The 19411-nt window shown below is 39.7% G+C and overlaps 1 protein-coding gene across 1 annotated transcript in view; it reads right to left on the bottom strand.

The window, feature by feature from the left end:
• Positions 1-12365: 12365 nt before the first annotated feature.
• Positions 12366-19411, bottom strand: part of FAM81B (family with sequence similarity 81 member B) — a 53050-nt gene continuing 46004 nt past the window's right edge. Inside the window, 3 exon segments of the mRNA XM_057703113.1 lie at positions 12366-12499; positions 14089-14284; positions 15914-16049. Coding sequence (XP_057559096.1) covers positions 12366-12499; positions 14089-14284; positions 15914-16049 — 466 coding nt within the window.

The raw sequence follows: 19411 nt of genomic DNA on the forward strand, positions 1-19411 counted from the left end.
TATCAATATTAGATATAATTTCAGAATTTCAAATTTTAAAACTTGAAAGTACATTTTCCTATTTTGTTTTATTTTTTCAAAGAGTGCTTTATATTAATTTGAAGAAACCGTGTGTCACTTACTTTGGATTTGTGGTTTTAAAATGTTTCAGATATTTACATATTTATTGTATGAAAATGAGTGGTATAATTTATGCATGTGGTTTTTCTAAACCAGCAGCTTCACAGTGTTACTTTGTGAGATAATACAAGTTGATAATATTCTGTAATTAAATTTTACTCCACAGGTTAATCTATTGAACTAACTGTTAAGTGGTGAATCCCTACTTTTGGCTGAGTATTATCATCGTTGAGACCTATTCAGTCTGAGTCTTTAAGGATGAGGGCTAGGACTCTGCATTTTAAAGGCGGGCCTGAGAAATTCTATTGTTGGGCCATTCAGATTTGTGAACCACTGGATTAATCCAGTGATGATCCTGCCCTTTACTTCTTTCTTTAATAAGATCAAGCTCTTGCCATTCTCTGCCCATTTCTTGCTGTCCTCACAACTATCGAACTGTTTCAGTGGACGGTATCCTTCTGCTTACAAGTTTGGAGTCAGTTCTTGCTCTCCATTTGCTTTCTGGGCTGTCACTTGCTTCACAAAGTCACTTTCACCTACAGTGTGAACTTGGCTAGCCTTTGCTCCAAGCCTATAACCAAGGAATAACCTTTGGACTCCATTGCCTAGTTCTGGCCTCCAGGAGCCTCAGACCCAGATTTTCTAGAAACGAAGATTGGAGAATACCTTAGTTAATACTATCTCAGGTAATTCTTTTTTTGCATAGATGTACATGTATCCTCTCTTTTGTTTGTTGCTTCTCTTCAAATTGCTCACAGTTATGGTGAGCCTCAATCATTTCTAACCGTATAATTTATGCAGAGCCGACTTTGTGCCAGACGTGTGCTAATAAGTGTTTTCAGCATTGTCATTTACTCCCAGTTCATAAAGGAGAGTGGTGCTAAATAGCGTGCTTAAAGCAGAGAAAATCTGAGGTGAATCAGTGTTACCAGATTCTAAGGACTTTAAAAGCAGCTGAAATTGTTCAGAGTTTATATGTAAGTTTAATTAGATTACATTAAAAATTATTTCCTGATGTATATTTAGCATTCGTATTATTTCATTATTTTCATTATTTCTTTGAGAATTGTAGTGCATTTTCTGTGAGTTTTTGTTTATTATTTGGCTATTATTGATTAATTAGATGTTTATAGGCTGACTTGGCATTTGATAGTCATTTCCTGTAGGAAAAATACATTTTAGCTTATGAGTAAACTTTTGGAGCACAGTCCGTTTGGGATCACTTGTCATATTTCTTAAAGTGTCCCTTGTATTAATTTCTGGTCAGGATTTAAAAAACAACCTTAAAGTGCTATCCTCTTTTTCACTTTACAAAATGAGTTGACAAACTGTCTTTAATCTGGGACTCTGCACAAAACAGGATTGGATAGAAATACTCAGGTTGTACATTAAAGGAATTAAAAGATGTGGCTATTTACACCAGTATGAAACATTAGGTAAATATTTAATGTTAAATAATATATGAATATAAAAAGATACATATTTGGTTGCTCCAGAGAAAATTTGATATCCACTTTGGGGAAATTTTATAGGAGGACAAAAATGAATATATTTTATGTATGAGTCAGTGTGTCTTGCAGATTCATGTCAGTTTTTGTGCTTAAAAAATGTGGAAACTTTGTTTTGGAAAAGTTGACCCTTGTCTCGGAACAGGTCTTGCTTTTTCCCACTTTAGTTTTAATGGGTAGAAAACTTCTCAGGCTCTCATACTGCTTGTTATAAGGCATAGCACTCAGCTGCTGGTTATAAACTGACCTTCAATTTGCAGGAGAGGTTTTTCTTTTGCCTTTGTTTTTGTATGTTAGAAAGATACATTTGTATATCAGGTATAGGTACAGTGATCTTTCCTTGTATATGTGTATATATGTTTATTTTAAGACTTTTTATACAAATAAAGTAAAAAGTCAAAAAATTCCCTTATTTAGAGTATATACATCATTTTTGGTTTAGAAAATATAGTCACTTAAGATCTATTGCACCTAAAGACTACTCTAGCTGTCCCCGTGCTATCTAATAATGGGTTTTTCCTTTCTTTGACTGATTAGGGACTTTTTTGAATAGCAATATGTATTTTAAATTCTGATGTAACTAAATACCTTACACAACTATAATTTTTTTATAAATGCTAAATTATCTTTAGATCTCACGATGTTTTGAAGTAAGAAATTTAAGAATAGTATCGCTTTAACAGTGTTATGAAATGTTTGAAATATGTTTTTTTTGTATTTTGATCTTCGAATTGAAATACCTTTTTGTTTTAGTGAAGGGAAATGATGCCAGGAGAGGGATAATTAAAATTGGAGTATCCATTGAGAAAAGCATTGGGTTACATATAACATCACTGGACTGTTGAAATAATTTGTATGTCACGATCTTGCATGAATTTGAATCAGTACAGAAGTTCATTTGGGCTTCATGCTTTACCACATACTTTCCCTGCATATAATACCTATGTTAAAAGCATATTCAAGTTATATTTTTTCTGGAGAGAAGATGGGTAATGAAAAAAAATGCTTGTCTTGTTATTTCTGCTTGTGGCAGGCAGAATAATGGTCCACTAAGGTGTCCATGCCCCAAACAATCCCTGAAATTTGTGACTACGTGGCAAAAGGGACTATGCAGATGTGATTAAGTGTTTGGACCTCGAGATGGGGAGATTATCCTGGATTATCTGGGTAAACCCAGTTTAATCATAAGAGTTCTTAAAGGTAGAGCGCCTGTCAGAGAGAGAAATGTGACAACGGGAGGTCAGAGAGATTCAACACTGCTGGCTGTGAAGATGGAGGAAGGGGGCCACCAACCGTGTTAATCAGTGCAGCCTCTAGAAACTGGAGAAAACAAGAAACTTTCTCCTGGGGAGTTCCCAGAAAGGAATGCAGCCCTGCTGGAACTTTGTAGCCTGGTGAGACCCATGTTGGACTTCTGACTCAACTGTAAGATGATAAATGTATGTTGTTTTTAAGCCTCTGAGTTTGTGGTCATGTGTTAGGGCAGCAGTAGAAAATTACTACATTGCTCATTGTGCAAACTGTTAAAATGACTGCACATACCTTTGACTTTGAATTTCACCAGATAACTCAAACTGAGGATCATCATCTAAATTGTTGCCCAAAAAGGAGTCATCATATAATGATAATGAGTTATTGAAAATGGTTACTGTGAAAATATACGTGTCAAAAGTATTTGACTCTTAGGAATATGTGGCCGTTGATTTCTGTAGTAGCATCTGAACTATTCCCACTCAACCTTCTACCTACATCACAGCATCTCCAACTTAGCTGATTAAGTATTATGCTTCTCTCTAATTCTCTTTAAAAGAGACTGCACTGGATTATATTCTCAAAACCTAAGTGAGTTTCAGTTTTGAATGGGGATGTGACTGGATAAGTCTTATCTCTTGGCCTTTAGTTTTTAATGTGAATGTAAGATCAGGGCCTTGAGCTAGATTTCTAATGGAAGCATTCTATTGTAAGCCCACCAAACTTTTTCAAGTCCAAAATGAGCTAAAGCAAAACACTGAAATAAACGGCTTGGTGCAGCACCTGCAAAGCAGCAACTCTGGTTTTCAGTGAACAGCTGGGCTGTCCCTTACCTTCCCTCCCACCACCCCCCCCCCCCACCATTGGTGCGTATAAAATTTCTTAGGGTAGAACCTCCTTTCAAAGAGACCTCACTGTAGAAAGGTGGGTAATCAGTTCTAGGTACTAAGACCTTAAGAAAAGTAGACCTGCACTTTGAGAATAATGGAAGCCAGCTTCTATGAATAAGTGAATGGTATTACGTGTAACTGCTAAATGCGAAATAGGTTATATACTTCATTCAGAAGGACCACCCATTTAGTAGGATATGCACGTTGTTGGATTACCTGACTTCCAGATGGCTTAAATAACTGGAGTTTCTAAGACTTTGCCTTTTTAATGTCATTTCCATCCCTTTGAGCATATAAAGTATGGTTATTGCTTAATCTCTTTGGAGAAAAAATGCTGCAAAGTTTAGTATCAGGTGATCAGGAGTTATTTTGGAAAACCACCATATTCTAGTTTAAAAGTTCTAATCTTAATTGTTCTGTCCAATTTAATACTCAAGAAAGGGAAAATAGTATACAAAAAAAAGAGAAAATAGTATACAAATAGTTTCTATGTGAAGAATATTTGCTGGCTTCAGAAGTTTGGAAATTAGCCTGGAAAGAAGTCAGGTGGTATGGAAAAAAGACAACTGCAGGTTCTATCTTGGCAGACTGAGTTACGTGAGGGGTTTTTTGTTTTTGTTTTGTTGCCCGTGTGCATTCCTGGCAGTGTTAATTTCTCTTATGTTTGAGACATAAGTGTCTCTGGGCATAAGAGAAGAGCCAAATGGAACAGAAGTTTGTGTGGAAAAAAGGAGATTTGAGAGAATAAGCACTGCTGAGAAGGCAAATTTATATTGTCATAAGCAGCTTCAATAAGGTAGAAATAAATATATTTCGAAATTGCCTGATGTCAGCCCTATAGTGCCTCAGAACAAGTGTTCGGTATATGGTTGGATGGCTTTCTGTCAAAGAACTGGGTTCACAGTAATTTATTAACTCACCCAAATTTAGGCAATGGTGAATACCTATGAACATTGGGAAATACATAGGCAGCAGTAAGCTTTTATGCACTTCAAGTAGCGTCTAAGAAAGCCCAAGTAAGATATAGCATTGCAGAGGATCTGGTACTGTACCAATTGCTTCAGCAGAGGAGCTTTTTATGCTTATGAGGTAGTAGTCTGTACTGCCCTGGGCCTCGGCAGTCAGGGACTTACAGGCAGGAGTAGAGAGAATGCCTGCTATGTTTCAAGCTCTTTACACTGTCACCTCATTTTATTCTCACATAATTTTTTTTTTACAGTAGATATTATCCTCGTTTTACAGAGAGAGAGAGCACAGGCGAGCTCAGATTCACTCTAAATTGTCTATGTTCTTAGGCAAACAGTATGTGGCCCCCAAGATCGTTTCCAATATTATTGTCAAATTTTGTTAATAATTACTGCCACCTCAAAGAAATGTAAATGAGTCAAGGTGTGTGTCATTGTGACTGACTCAGTTATCCTTCCAAGGTGTATTCTGATGCTACCATTTACCTGGTACCACTATCTGAATTCTAGGAAGAACCTTAGGAGGAAGGGAACCTCTTCCAAAGGACTAACTTTGTAAATTAATTTTTTCTCCAGCTTTACATGCAAATTTAAACTTATGCAGTGATAAGGAATCCTCCACCCTTGTTAGATTTGAACTTGATAAAAACTGAGGCCAGTAGTGAGCTAATTGTTTCAGTTAATCTTTGATAACATCACAAGTGCCAGACCTTGGTTTTCTAACCTCTCTTCTAACCTCTTTTTCTAACCTCTCATCCAACAGCTTTCTTTTGGCCCTCCTGTGTCTTAGGTACCTAGCACTTTTTGGCTTTGAAAAATCTTGCTCACCATAGTTAGCAGTCAATCCTTGCAGAGCAGATATCCACAAAAGCACATGGGTGGGTATTTGTTCTTTCTGAGGATTATTTTGTTGCTGTTGTGAATTCGTAAAAGCCTTTAAGTAATAAGCAATGGAATTTAGGTGTAAAGACTAGGTAGGCTCCTTGGTTTATGAGTGGCTTTGGGTTGCAGGAGGTTTATCCAGCACCATTCCCTTGCTTCCGTGTAGGCCCTGCGCGCTTGAAGTCCATCCCTGAGTGTTTCCCTTGTGAATGTAGTACATAACTTTTGGGGAGAAGCATCTGGTAGTTGGATACTAATGAATTTGACTTGGCATAATAGCTCTTGGGTTTGCTCTTGGTGGCCAGAGCTTATGGAAGAAGTATGCTTCACTGCGCACTGGCACCAGCACCTTGCCTGCCTCCAGTCCGTGTCCATAATGTTTCTGTAGCTGTCAGCCTCCCTCCCCAGAGACAGTAAGAAGCGCTTTTAAAATAGAGGAATACGTCCTCATTATCCTTTTGTCCCAGGAGAAGTCTATATTTTGTACTTCTTACTGCTCTGGTCAATTGCTAGGTTTATTGCAAGCCAATATACATAGTACAAAGACCTTTTGAACAACACTGATTTGATTCAGAGTTGCATAAAAGAGTGCCATGGAACTTACTTTTTTTCCATAACGATCAAAAGCTCTTTTTATTATTATTAATCAGTACCATTTATCAAGTACAATACCTGTAATGGATCAGACACTGCATTAGCTGGTCTGCGTATATTTAGAGAAACAATATAGCAGAATGTTTAAAAGCAAATTCTTTGTACTGATGAGTTCAAATTCTGGCTCCACTTCGTACCGGCAGCACTTTACATTATGCGTAGCACTTCATACTTACATGCATTACCTAATCTCTCCGTGCCTTAGCAACAGGTATCTGGAGGATTAAATGAGTTAGTTCATCCAGGTAACGTGCTTAGAGCAGTCTCTAATACCTGGTAATAGCTTAATACATGTTTTTCTAATTCTTTGTGGTGTTATTCCCATTTTAAGATAAGTGAACTAAGACTCCAAAGTTAGAGAACATATCCAAAGTTGCGCATATAGTGATTGGTGGTTCTGGCTTTAAACTCAGATCTGTCAGACCTCAAGATCTCTCCAGACTTCTCAGTGTAGAAGTTAGGATTTTTTTTTCCCTCTGTTTTCTCAGTTTTTGTCTCTGGGGATTGTAATAGAGGGCCTGGTTTATGACATCCTGCTGAGTACATCAATCGTTTTTTACTCACATCACACGTGTAAATGTCTTCTGGAAATGAAGTAGGAAAATTCTACCAAGGAACATGGGCTTATGGAAGTTTAGTCTGTGGAGTTAGAAAATTTCATGACTGTATAATAAAGAGAAGACCTTAAACAGCAAACCTTTACCACAAATGTGTGTGACTGGAATCTCCTGAAGAGGGAGATGCCAAGCTGGGTAGGGGCCAAAATAGCCTAATGTTTTTTTCCTGGTGATAATCCTGCCTCTGTCTGGGAGGGCCCACCATCCTCTCTGCGTCTGAGAAGATGCAGCACAGTTATTTTATATGGAAGGGCAGTCAGGAAAGAATTTATGACCTTTCTCTATTGAGTTGTGTAATACACCCAACTTTCAAGTTTATGTTATAGGACAGCGGCCTCTTTGACAGGCAGAGAGCTAACCTCAGTCTTAAAGCACTACTGGTAGAACTCCAAGTTGATGGTTTACACCATGAGGCAGCAGGAACTCCCAGGGAAGATTGAAACCCTCAAACTATGATACTTCCTCTCCTACTTTACTGCTGTCTCCATATACTCACCAAGATTCCTCGTCTGCCTGTTCCTTAGGTGTTGGTGTCATCAGGTTCTTCCCTGGTCTGTGTGTCTCACTGTAATTTTCGTGTCTCACACACCCACCCCTCCCAAGTCTAGGCAGTCTCTTCCTTTCTCACTCATAAGTCCCCTAACATTTCTGTGCTAAATCTTCAGTTCAGCTCTTTGTCTCACATTCCAGGTCCTTGTGTCTCACTAATCACAGGACGCTCCATTTGGACAGCCCATCAGTATCTTCAAATCAGTTAGTTTAAAACTGACATCATTATCCTCTGTCTCCCACGTTATCTCCCTCCTGTCCCATCCAAATTCGTTTCTCCACTATGCCTGTAATCTATTCTCTACATTACAGCCAGAGGGATTTCTCTAAAATGCAAGTCGAGTAATTTCACTCTCCTATTCAGAATCCTTCAAAGGCTACTCTGGGCCCTGAAGATAAGGCACAAGTTCCTCAACATGGGTTAATATGGCCCTTTGTGACCAGACACCCTACTCCTCTAACTTCTCCAGTTTTCTCCTTTCCTGCTCACTCCCCCACTCTCCCTCCCCCATCTCCCACCACACACACTTTAGGTTCTGACCGCATTGAACTTCTTCGGTTACTGGCATGGGCCCCATACTTTTGGCCTCCAGGCCTTTGCTTAGGCTGCACCATCTGCCTGAGCTCCCACCTCTACCAGTCAAGCCCCTTCCCCTCAGCTATCATCTGTTTATACTTTAGAGGTCTCAATTTAGATCTCCCTTCTTCTGAAAGACCCCTGTTCCTAATGCCCCATGTGTATGCTCAGTGCCTCTCCCACGTGCTCCCATCACATTCTTTACTTGTCCAGGTATTTGCAAGTTTGATTGTTGGTCTTTTGCACTAGATTATAAGTCCCCTAAGGGCAGGGTCCATGTGTATTTTGTTCTGTATTGCAGTGGTCCCCAACCTTTTTGGCACCAGGGACCGGTTTCACGGCAGACAATTTTTCCACGGACCGGGGTGAAAGGTGGGGTGGGGATGCTTCAGGTGGTGATGTGAGCCATGGAGAGGTAGGTGAAGCTTTGCTTGCTTGCCTGCTGCTCACCTCCCGGTGTGCCACCCGGTTCCTAATAGGCTGCAGACCGATACTGGTCCGAGGCCCGGGGACTTGGGGAGCCCTGCTGTATTGTATCCCCAGTGCCTAGCACATGAATGAATGAAGGCTTTGAAAATATAAAAGTTAATATCTCACAAAAGCTTGGAGACCCCATTTATAAGGTAAAAACATGTACATTATAGACCAAGTTTTTCCTTCTTGGTGTTTTTGGATGCTACTTGCTGATATTATTGGTCTCCCATAGAAGGGAAACGATGTTTGGTAACTTTCTGCAGAAAAGGGGAGAGCTGGTGGTGTCCAGAGCACTCTGGGGATGCTATTTCTTTGACCTTGACCCTTATTGCTGTCCTGGCTCTCAGGTGGTGGGCATATCCACCTCGCAGTGGGGCTGAGAAGGAGGTTACCTGGGTAACAGAAGGTGAGGGATTTGTCCTTCATCTTCAATAGGGAAGCAAAATACTTTGAACATGCTCAGATTTTCTCCTGTGTTTGTGGGGAGAGAAGTCTGACATTTCCCAGAGGATGAAGTGTTGGTGTTTGGCAAAGAACAAAACGCCATGTACCTGAGCTTCTCCAGAGGGATTGTTCATTTTTGTCATCTTTTTGGATCTGTGGCAGAATAAATGCAAAAGGAGGGAAACCCAGTGTTCTGCTGGTCCCCCTAGCAGAGGTGAATTTATTGTGAAATGACGGCTCTTGAGCGACAGGGCCCCTCACTTATGTGAGCTTTACCAATGTGTTTATAAGATTGTTGTAAAATTTGTATTTTAACTAGAATAAGTCCATTGATTAAGACCACTCTTTCCACCCCCACTTCTGCTGATGTCAGTTGCCCTTGGAGTGGCTGTGGACATCTTTGGATCCAGCTAAAGTGAAGTGGAGTTGGGGATACATTTGAGTTCCAGGGTTATATGTATGTTGTTCACAGTCACTTCTGTTTGGAGTTAAGTTGCTGCTGTCCTAAGATAGCAAAGGCTTCCAGGAATATTCCTACAGACTACCATGGCTACTCATCAGGACAGGACATCAACAACAAATTATAACTGTACAGGCTTTAGGCCCAACAAATGTGTATCCATCTTCTCACTAGGCATAGTTCTCAGGCCATCTAGAGTCTGCAAACCTCCGAACACCCCAACTTGGGATCCTGAGCAAGAGAATTCTAGCAGAGGATCCTTTGAGCCCCTACTTGCTTGCCTTACATTCAGTTCTACATGGTTCTACCCTGTCAGCACCAATACAAAAGACCCATTCTGGGAAAGCTTTTGGCTTGATCTTGCGCTATTATTTGAATTACAAGTTAGAGCACTTTTGCTTACAAGGGAAAAACTGAATCAACTTTTTTTTTTCCTATTTGCTGTATATTGTCACTGCTTCTGTTGCTGAATGTGTAGAATAAAGTGTGGGTCTGAGTGAGATGACTTGGCTCTTGATCTGTGTGAATTTCTAATTTAACCCTTAGTTACTCTTTGCGCTCCGTAGTGTGTTTGTTGTTGTGGTTGTTTTTTTAAAACATATTTTTACTGGAAACAGATATATTGTAATAATGTGAAAGCATTAATAATTGCTTAATGTAGAAAACAAAATTCTTCATAATTCAGTCACTGTTAGTCTACTGTAAATTCTTTTTTTTTTTTAGCATACTGTAGTATGTGTATTTTAACTTATTTTAAAATATTTTTTGACAAAGGTGGGATCACATCCGTATAGCTTTGCAACTTGATTTATTTACCTACCAGTGTATCTTGGATATCTTTCTGTGTTCTTTTTTTTAAGGGTTGGATAGCATTTGTTATTGATATCATTAATTTCATCAGTCAGTTCCTTTTAATTGGGTAGTTTTCAGTTTTTTTTGTTTTTCTTTTTTTTTACTACAAGAAATGGTGCTATAATGAGCATACTTGTTCATATATCTTTCCACATTTTGGAAGGTTTTTTTCCCCCTCCTGTAATATAAATTTCTAGCAGTAGAATTCCAGGGTCAAAGGTTACATACATTTTAAAATGTTAATAGATGTTTCCAAATTGCCCTTTAAATTATTGTACCAATTTGTAGACTCCCCAATAATGTAAGAGAGTACACATTTTTCTACATAGTGTATGATATTGTTGCAGAAAAGAACTGATCCCACTAGAAACCAAGCACAACACTCAGAGAGTTGGAGAACTCAGGTTTATTGAGCCGGCGGACCCAGACGAGCTAACGCTCCAAAATTCTGGGGGCCCCGTTTCAGGGGAGTCTTCTCCTTACATAGGTTAAAACATACAGCTATAATTGCTACAAACTGATTGGCTACAAATTACTATAGGTCAGGGGCCGTTACATAGCGCGGGAGTTGCCATGGGTTATGCACATAGTAGGGGGTCCTAATAGCAACTTGTAGGAGCCGGACATTCCATTCCTATCAGGACTAAGGTCACAATTTGCATTCTCACATTGGTTGCTGGTTGAAGTTAATGGTCACTTAACAAGTCTATGTGCAAAGGGTCTCAAACAAAGGCTTGGGGGGGGGGGTGCCTGAGAGCAAGACAGTCTTCCCTTATCTGATTACTCTTACTAATTCATTTTACTGTTTAACTGAGAGTGGCGAGCAGGCCTTTGCAAGATAGAGGAGAGTAAACAATTACAAGCATGGAAGTTTCACTTTCCTCATCAATATGAATAGTTTGTTTTTATTTTTCATGATTTTACCAGCCAGTACCAGGCTCTCCATTTAACATTTGTATCTACAAAAGTTAGAAATATTTTAATTTTATGGGAGACTAATTAGTATTTTTTTAAACTTTTTTAAAAATTGTTTTCCTTTTTGCTCTTTTTTTAAATTTATTTAAATATTTATGGGCTGCATTGGGTCTTCATTGCTGCATGTGAGCTTTCTTTAGTTGCAGAGAGCAGGGGGCTATTCTTCATTGTGGTGCACAGGCTCCTCATTGCGGCGGCTTCTCTTGTTGCAGATTACAGGTTCTAGGCACGCAGGCTTCAGTAGGTGCGGCACACGGGCTCAATAGTTTCGGCTTGCGGGCTTAGTTGCTCCATAGGGTGTGGGATCTTCCTGGGGCAGGGATCGAACCCGTGTCCCCTGCATTGGTAAGCAGATTCCTAACCACTGTGCCACCTAGGAAGTCCTAATTACTATTTTTGAAGTATTTCTGAATTTAGCACCAAGATAAAATTATGTTGGATATTTTTCATGGAAACTGTTGTATTCTTTTATTTTACATTGTTAACTCTTACTTGCTTACAATTCTGATACATAATGAGTACAACAAGTGAATATTCCAAGTATGCATAAGTTAGACTTGCTGTAAATATTGGGATTGTTAGAAAACTAAAACCTCTAGATCAGAATTTGCAATCTGACAGTTTGCTTGACTGTATCTGCTCCACAAACATTTCCTCATAGTTTAAGAACTTTTTTGAACTAGTTGCTAATGCTTATAAATCGTTTCATATAAAACCAGATTTCCGGCTTCTTTTAAAAATAAAATTTTTAGCAATAATGGATTATATGCATGTAAATAATAGACTGGAACGGTGTAGTTGCTATTATTTTTAGACAGGTAAGTGGTCTCCAGTTTTCCACAGTTTCTGCCATTCTTTAATATATTACACCAGCCCTACTTCACTCAATTATGTACAATATGCAGATTGTGGGCAAATAAAAATATAAAAGGCATGTATGGAAAGAAACTCCTTAATTTTTTCACTAATAAATTAATGAAGACATCTTAAAGCTTCTTTGCTTTATTGGGTTTCCTGGTACATTCATCTCCTTAAAAAGGTGCTAAGAAATGAAGCAGTAAACATCCCAGAGATAGTAACTTTCTTTTCGCCAACTTTTCCCAACAAACCACTCCATCAGCTGGTGAAAAAGAAGATGATGGAAAGTTTATACTTCCTGGAGTTCCACTATCTTACGCTGCAATTTCTTTAGGTCTTTCTGTACTTTATATTTCTCTAAATCCATCTTTGTTTTTTGTATTCGTTGGAGGGAGTTGAGAGAGTCATAAATCGATTTAAATCCTGAAAGAGGATATGAAAATAAGTACACTGAAACTAAACAATGTATTGGAACTTTTAAATTTTTTAACAAAAGTTGCTGATCAGCAGTCCTGCCATAATTGATCATTGTTTAATTCAAAGCATAATAAATTCCACTAAGACCAGTCTAAAAATGTACAATAATTTATTTCTTGTGTCATGAATATGCATTAGCAACAGTTTCCACTTGTATCTGTCTTCATTGTGAAAATTCAATTATAATGAAATAATTCTGTATTTCAAGAGAGAAATTTAAAATATCTTCTTTCTGTACATTTGCCAAGAAATCTGGATGGTCCCTTTTTCTATTCTTGTTACCAAATTGAAGGTAAAGGCCACAGATGAAACTTTAAACCTTCTCTGAAAGCAGCCTGTTTGAAGGACCTAAGGAATGGTCCCTCGCAGGCAGCTCCCCTGCCCCTGGCGCCAGCACTTTGTATCTCTCTTATGCAAGTCTAGCCACTCATGACCACCAGACCTCAAGCTTCTCAGGGTACAGCCCATTTCTTATTCACTGGAGGCTTTCACATAGTCATTTCTCAACACATTTTTCTTAAAAGGCGTAAAAGAGCAAACCATTAGTTGGGAGTCCCCATTTGCTAAACTCCCATTTAGTAAAACGCAGAAACATGTAGTTTGCAAACTGCTCTTCATTTCATCCAGGAGTTGTACTAACAGAATGAGTAAATTCAACCTCTGGTAGCTACGTAGCAAGCAGGGCCCTAAAAGAATGGTCAGTTAAGTTTGGGACAGGATTCTTGGCCAAATAATTCATTCCTTTGATTTGGTGGTGGAGATTGGTGGGGAAGAGGGGGGAGGGCCTGATTTCCAGGCAGGAAATGAGACACCTCTAAGGCATCTCCATACAGGACCAAAATTTGGTAGAATTTCCATGAATTTTTCTGAGATCTAGAGGACAGAAAATGAGTTGAGGCTGTCTCTCATAAAGGAACCTTCCTGGTTCCTGGTAATTCTGTCAGATTTGTGGCTCAAGGCAGATGGCAGCCCCACAGCAACTGTCCCCCTGTCTTTCCCTTTGACAAATTAGATGAGCCTTTCAAATTAATCCTCTTTGAAGTTAGCTCAGCTTGACACTGCTGCCATTAGCCTCCTTAAGAAGCAAAGCATCCATCTCTCTTTCTTACTTCTAAAGGTCAGGTCTCCCGTTTGACAACTGTCCAGGCTCATTACCTGCAGTTCAGTGAGGGACATTTGACTTAGGCTCCTAATTTCATGACATCCACAAGTCAGGTCTTGATGATCTGCAAGGACTTTCCAAGTCTAACAATTTTACAATTCTATGATCTTAGCAAAAAAAAAAAAATCTCACGGCAATGGCAACCTTGTGACACTGCCAAGTGTGAATGAGAAAGTGCATTTACATATTTACCTACCTTCCGGTGGTATGCTGACATTCTATCGGATATTTAGGAAAGTCGAATTCAATACAAAGGATGTCACTTCACTAATGACAAGATTGATCCCTGGCCATTAGCTCAAAGTAGAAAAACCCTGAGGGACTGGATAGGAAAGGACAGATGTTCTTTACTTAATCAAAGGTATCTGCTCACCTGATTGATATTCATTCTGCATTTTCTCTAATTCACCCCAGATATGCTTTTCCAGTTGGTTCATCTTTTTGGACAGTTTATTTTCTATATGCTTTACTTTGTTTAGATCTGCTTCCTGGTTTTGTGTGTTAATGAAATTCTCTAATTTGCTTGAAAGCTTCAGTAATTTTTCTTCCATTTTTTTTTCAGACGTGTCCTACAAAAGATATCATGTGATAAAACTGCAGAAAATCTTCGTGGATTTGAATTTCAGCTTAGAGAATGCTTTTTAACAAGTTTGCTTTTCTATGTTAAACATGAGAATTCAAACTAAGTTCCCTTGTATCTAAAGCTATTCACAAGTGTAAGTTTATTCCTTTGGCCTTGTTCATTTGTAGTTTCTGGAATTGTACATGTATGGGAGAAAAGAAAGGGCTGTGGTCTTTATGAAGTGCCTGGAGGATTTGAAATTTTAGCACTTAAAGAAGTGTAGCCGACGGAGGCATTTTAGATACTGTTTGACCTGAGCTCCTTGGACATGCTGCTAAGTGTTAGGTGTTCTTATTCCCTTGAGCTTCCTATCTCTGTGTGGACAGGCTTCAGGTAGAATAGTGATACTCCACCTCTGCTGTCTATTAGAATCACCTGGCTCATTACCGTCCCCCACCCCCACCCCTCGCCCCTGCCATACAATATTCTGATTTAATTGGTCTGTGATGAAGTCCAGGAATGATGGCGTTTAAACGCTCCCCCAGGTGATGCCAATGTGCAGCAGGGTGGGAGCTGCAGAGGCAGCCTGAGGCTAATTAGCGTCTTCACTCCTTGCCCCGCTTCGGGAATTTACCAGTCGGGGCAAGAGACTGTCTCGGCACCTTTGATTCTCTCTGGTCCCACCTGCCTCAAGAATGGTGGATTCCAGTCTCTCTCTTCCTTGGGATGGTTGGCTTCTGCCCTCAGGTGACCCTGTCGTCACCGAGGGCTGCCTAGAACTGGTGGAGGAGTCTGCCTAAATCTGGAGCAGAACCAGCAGGCCCACTTGGCTGCAGATCTGACGGCACATACTTCACCAGCCTCTCAGTGATGAAGCTGTAATTCTTACCTCCTTCACTTGGACTGCTGCCGCTAGCAGTTTTAACACACTCAGGTGGGGTGATGGGAGCGTCATTTACTGGGCTGCCTAAAGCCCATCTACCGAAGTTCCGGAAACGTCTGATCTGAATCACCTGCAAGGCTGGCAGCCACCAGTGATGCTCATGGCCCTGTGCTGCTCTCCCATCGGAGACAGCAGCGTGGCCGGCTGTGCTGTTTGGAGTCGGAGAGGGAAGCCTGGGATGCGTCTCCTATTTGTCCTAGTCGCCTCACCCCAAAGCTTGGGGGTGTCTCTACAAGCTCTGACTTGAAGAAGGAGTTTTGAAAACCTTTAATCTACCAGTGGATCTCCGGAGAGGTAAAATGACTTGTTTAAGGCAGTTTTCAGGCTCTATTGTATCTAACCATCACCCAGGGAGCTTGTCTGGGAGCACAGATTCCCAGGGGGGGCCCTGGAGGATCTGATGCTTCAGCTCTGGGGTGGGACTAGGAATCTGTACTTTTAAAGATTCTCTTTGGGTTATTCTGGTACAGGTAGAGTACATTCTGAGAAGTGTGGGTTCACAGAGTTGGGGAGTAGCAAACAGGACCAGAAGGCAGGCCTCTGGATTCCTATTCCAATGCTAAAAAATCAGTTACTGATGCAGTGAGGGTTGCTGTGAATTTTTAAGTGTGGCTTTCAGAGACTGTGACTCATGGCTCACAGCTAGGCAGTGACCATGCGGCTCTTTACTTCATGAATAACAGAATCCCTCACCAGTTTCTCTTGCAGGAGCTTCAGACGCTGATTTACATGGCCGAGGTGGCCCTGTTCATATCTGATGAACTGGTTTTCTGTCCATTTGTGATGATTCTCCATTTCCTCATATAGATGCTTTGAAAGGGAATTAAATCTAGGGGAAAAAGTAGTTCTATTTTAATAAGTAAATGTAAACATAAAACCAACATTTATTGAAAAGTCTGCATTTTCTTTTCCAGATGTTGAGGGCCTATCTGCCCAGCAAGCACTTACAGGGTGATGGGGGGGGGGGTAAGGGAGTACACGCTGGGTCCCTGCCCCGAGGTCAAGTTCAGCCCGCCTGCTGTTGACACCCAGTCCGCACAGCCTGCCGTGCGTGCCCGCACAGTGACAGGAGCTCACGCACATAGAAAGGCCCTTGTCATCCACGCAGGCTTTCTCCCAGGGCCCAGGGTGCCGTGCACGTGTGCAGAAGAGTTACTCTGACAAGTCACTTGGTATGATATTACTCTGTGGTAGAGGTTAGCACACTTTTTCTATAAAGGGTTAGATAGTAAATATTTCAGGCTTTTCAGGCCATGTAGTCTCTGTCACAACTGCCCAACTGCCAGGGCAGCAGGAAAGAGGCCACAGGCGATGCAAATTAGCCTGGCTTATTTATAAAGAAATAATGAGCAAATGAACATGGCCGTGGTCTAACTACCACTTTATGTACCCTGAAATTTAAATTTCATGTAATATTCACATCATGAAGTATATTTTTTCTCTTTAAAAAAATGATTAAAAAATGTAAAAACCATTCTTAGCTATGCGCAGACTGGCTAAGGACAGTAGTTTTCCAAATCTTTTGCTCTGCGAGGGCCACTATGAGGCTGGGGGAGGAGTTGGGCCATAGAGGACTTGCACTGTCTAGGAGAGGAGAGAACAGTCAGAGAAGCAGGGAAGGGAGAAAGAAGGGAGCCCCAAAAGGACTTTGGGGAAGCAGGGTGTCCAGGTGAGATACTCTTAGGTGGTCTTCTCTGCTTCAGGCAAAATCTTCAGTAAAGCCCTCATTGTCTCCAGTGGATCTCTGTGGGTAGATTCTTTGCGGGGGGACGGGGCACTTAAAGAGATGCTGAGTTACTCACGTGGCGCAAAATCAGAAATAACAAAAGAGGCGTGCAGGAAGGAATTGCTGGCATCAAGTTGATGCACAATAGGAGTATTAAATAACAGAATGAAGGATTTAAACAACAGAAGTAGATGTCATTACAGAGATTAAAAGGACTGGAATCATGTATTATCAATTTGAAAATTCACTATAGAGTGGTTGAGAGTTTGAGAGGGCAACCCTAATCTGAAATGATTGAGAAGTACAGGACCGAGAAGAGGTGGGATAAGGACTGGCGAGTTGTTTCTGTACATGTCTTCTGCTTGTGACTTGCTCATGGTAAGATGTCACTTTCAAATTCCTCTTTAAAATAGGCTAAATATTAGATTGGCAAGAAAAATGCCTGTTGTTTATTACTGAAAATTTTCAGACTACCTTAAAATGTGGGGTGACTTGAACTAATAGTTACTCTAATGATTTCAGGAAAAGTTGCATGCAGCTAATTTAGTGTGTGATATTTATCACTGGAAATTGCCTAAGGCATGCTGGACATATACTGCACATCTATGCTTCTTTAGCTCTCCTGAAAAAGTGTTTGGACTAATGGTTTTTTACCTTTCAAGTTATGTGAGGTCACTCCCATTGTTATTTAGACTCGGGGTCAGTTAGCGATGTCTAGAGACATTTTTGGTTGTCACAAATGGAAGGTGCTACTGACCTGTGGCGGGTCGAGGCCAGGATGCTGCTAAACATCCTGCAATGCACAGGGCAGCCCCACAGCGAAGAACTATCCAGCCAAAATGCCAATAGCGCCCAGAAGCTCAGATTTGGATGATGAAATCAAGGAATGGGAAAAGTAATTACTTTTCCAACAAATAAGTTTGTTGTAGTCGAATAGCTAAGCTCTGACCATCATCTTTCTGAATGAACACTTCTTGATACAGAGAGGGATATTTTTCACATAGAAAGCATACCTTGATGCTGATGAGTATCTCAACATTGAAGAAGATGAAGTTGGTTACTCTTCTTGTTCTTAGTCTAATCGTGATTTTTAAACACTCGTGCTGCTGGCTTATAACAGCTGTTGGATCTCAGACAAATAAGCCCCCAACTAATAGGTGGACAATCTCTTTTTAGCCAACTGTTACCTCTATCTGGAACACTTTTCCTTAAGAATATATAATGGCTCCTGCTCTAATTTCATTCAGATTTATATTCAAGCACTACCTTATCACATGAGTTTTTCTTGTTTTTAACAACACTAAAAAGTAAAATAAAATAAAAAGGTAAATTCTTTGTCCCACCTGACACTCCCTATTCCTTTACCCTGCTTCATTTTCCCCCAAAATGCTCATCATCATGTGGTATATATTATACATACATAAATATGCACATTTATATTTCTAAATCTATATTTCATAAATATTCTATACCTATATATATATATATCTCTTCTCCACCAGCACATGAAAGCAAGGATTTTGCTTTGTTCATGGCTGTGAACAATGCCTGGAATACAGAAAGTGCTCATTTAAGTAGAGGTTGAATAAATGATTTATTCTTTCTCATTGAATACCTCTTATTTGGGCTGTTCACAAATAACAAATCATAGACTTGTCAAGCTATTTAGAGACCTAATCTTTGATTTTCATCTTCCCTTATCTCTGGTGGAAGAATTAATTAATAGTGCTGGTTAAGGGGAAGAGTAAATCCCCAGGTAACTAAGAGTGGCTTTACAATCGAGAATCCGTCCTTCAGTGCTCACCTTCACTGTGTAAATAAATGAGAACATTTACTTTCATCACTGATCAAATATTAAAATCCCTCTGAAAACCAAGGAACCATTAAATGTACCCAGGTGATATTTCTGGAAAGACATAGCAGTAATTGAAACTCTGAAATTAAAATAAACTATAAAGACTGAATTACTTCTTATATCCCCTTATTACAAGGTTTTGCCTGCAATTGGAGACTCACTTTCCTGGTAACAATCAGAAGTCAGACTCTGTCTGTTGGTAGTTTATTAAAATATGAAAGCATTATTTAAAAAGCACTCTCCTTGAAAGGTAGAAAGGATAAAAATAGATGTTTATGTAAATCTTTTTCTTTCTTTAGACTTTTTCCTAACATAGTTGACATGATTTGTCATGTAAGAATTATTTTTCTGTTAATTATAACATAGTTATTATGTTAACTGTGTGTTAATTTTAACATACAGTTAAAATCTCAATAGGATGACTTTATCTTGCATGACACTCACATTTTAGTTCCTAAATCTTCTATACCAGTGGTTATGAGAGTAATTGAATCAGATGTAGTTAGATAAGATAGGTAGCTAGGTAGATAGATGGTTAGATTGATAGATAGCTTTTTCTTTCTTTTTCCTCAAAACACAAGTCAGACTTTATTTAAATTATAACCAGAAA

This window comes from Hippopotamus amphibius, chromosome 1 (genome assembly GCF_030028045.1).
Source record: "Hippopotamus amphibius kiboko isolate mHipAmp2 chromosome 1, mHipAmp2.hap2, whole genome shotgun sequence".
Classification (NCBI taxonomy): Eukaryota; Metazoa; Chordata; class Mammalia; order Artiodactyla; family Hippopotamidae; genus Hippopotamus; species Hippopotamus amphibius.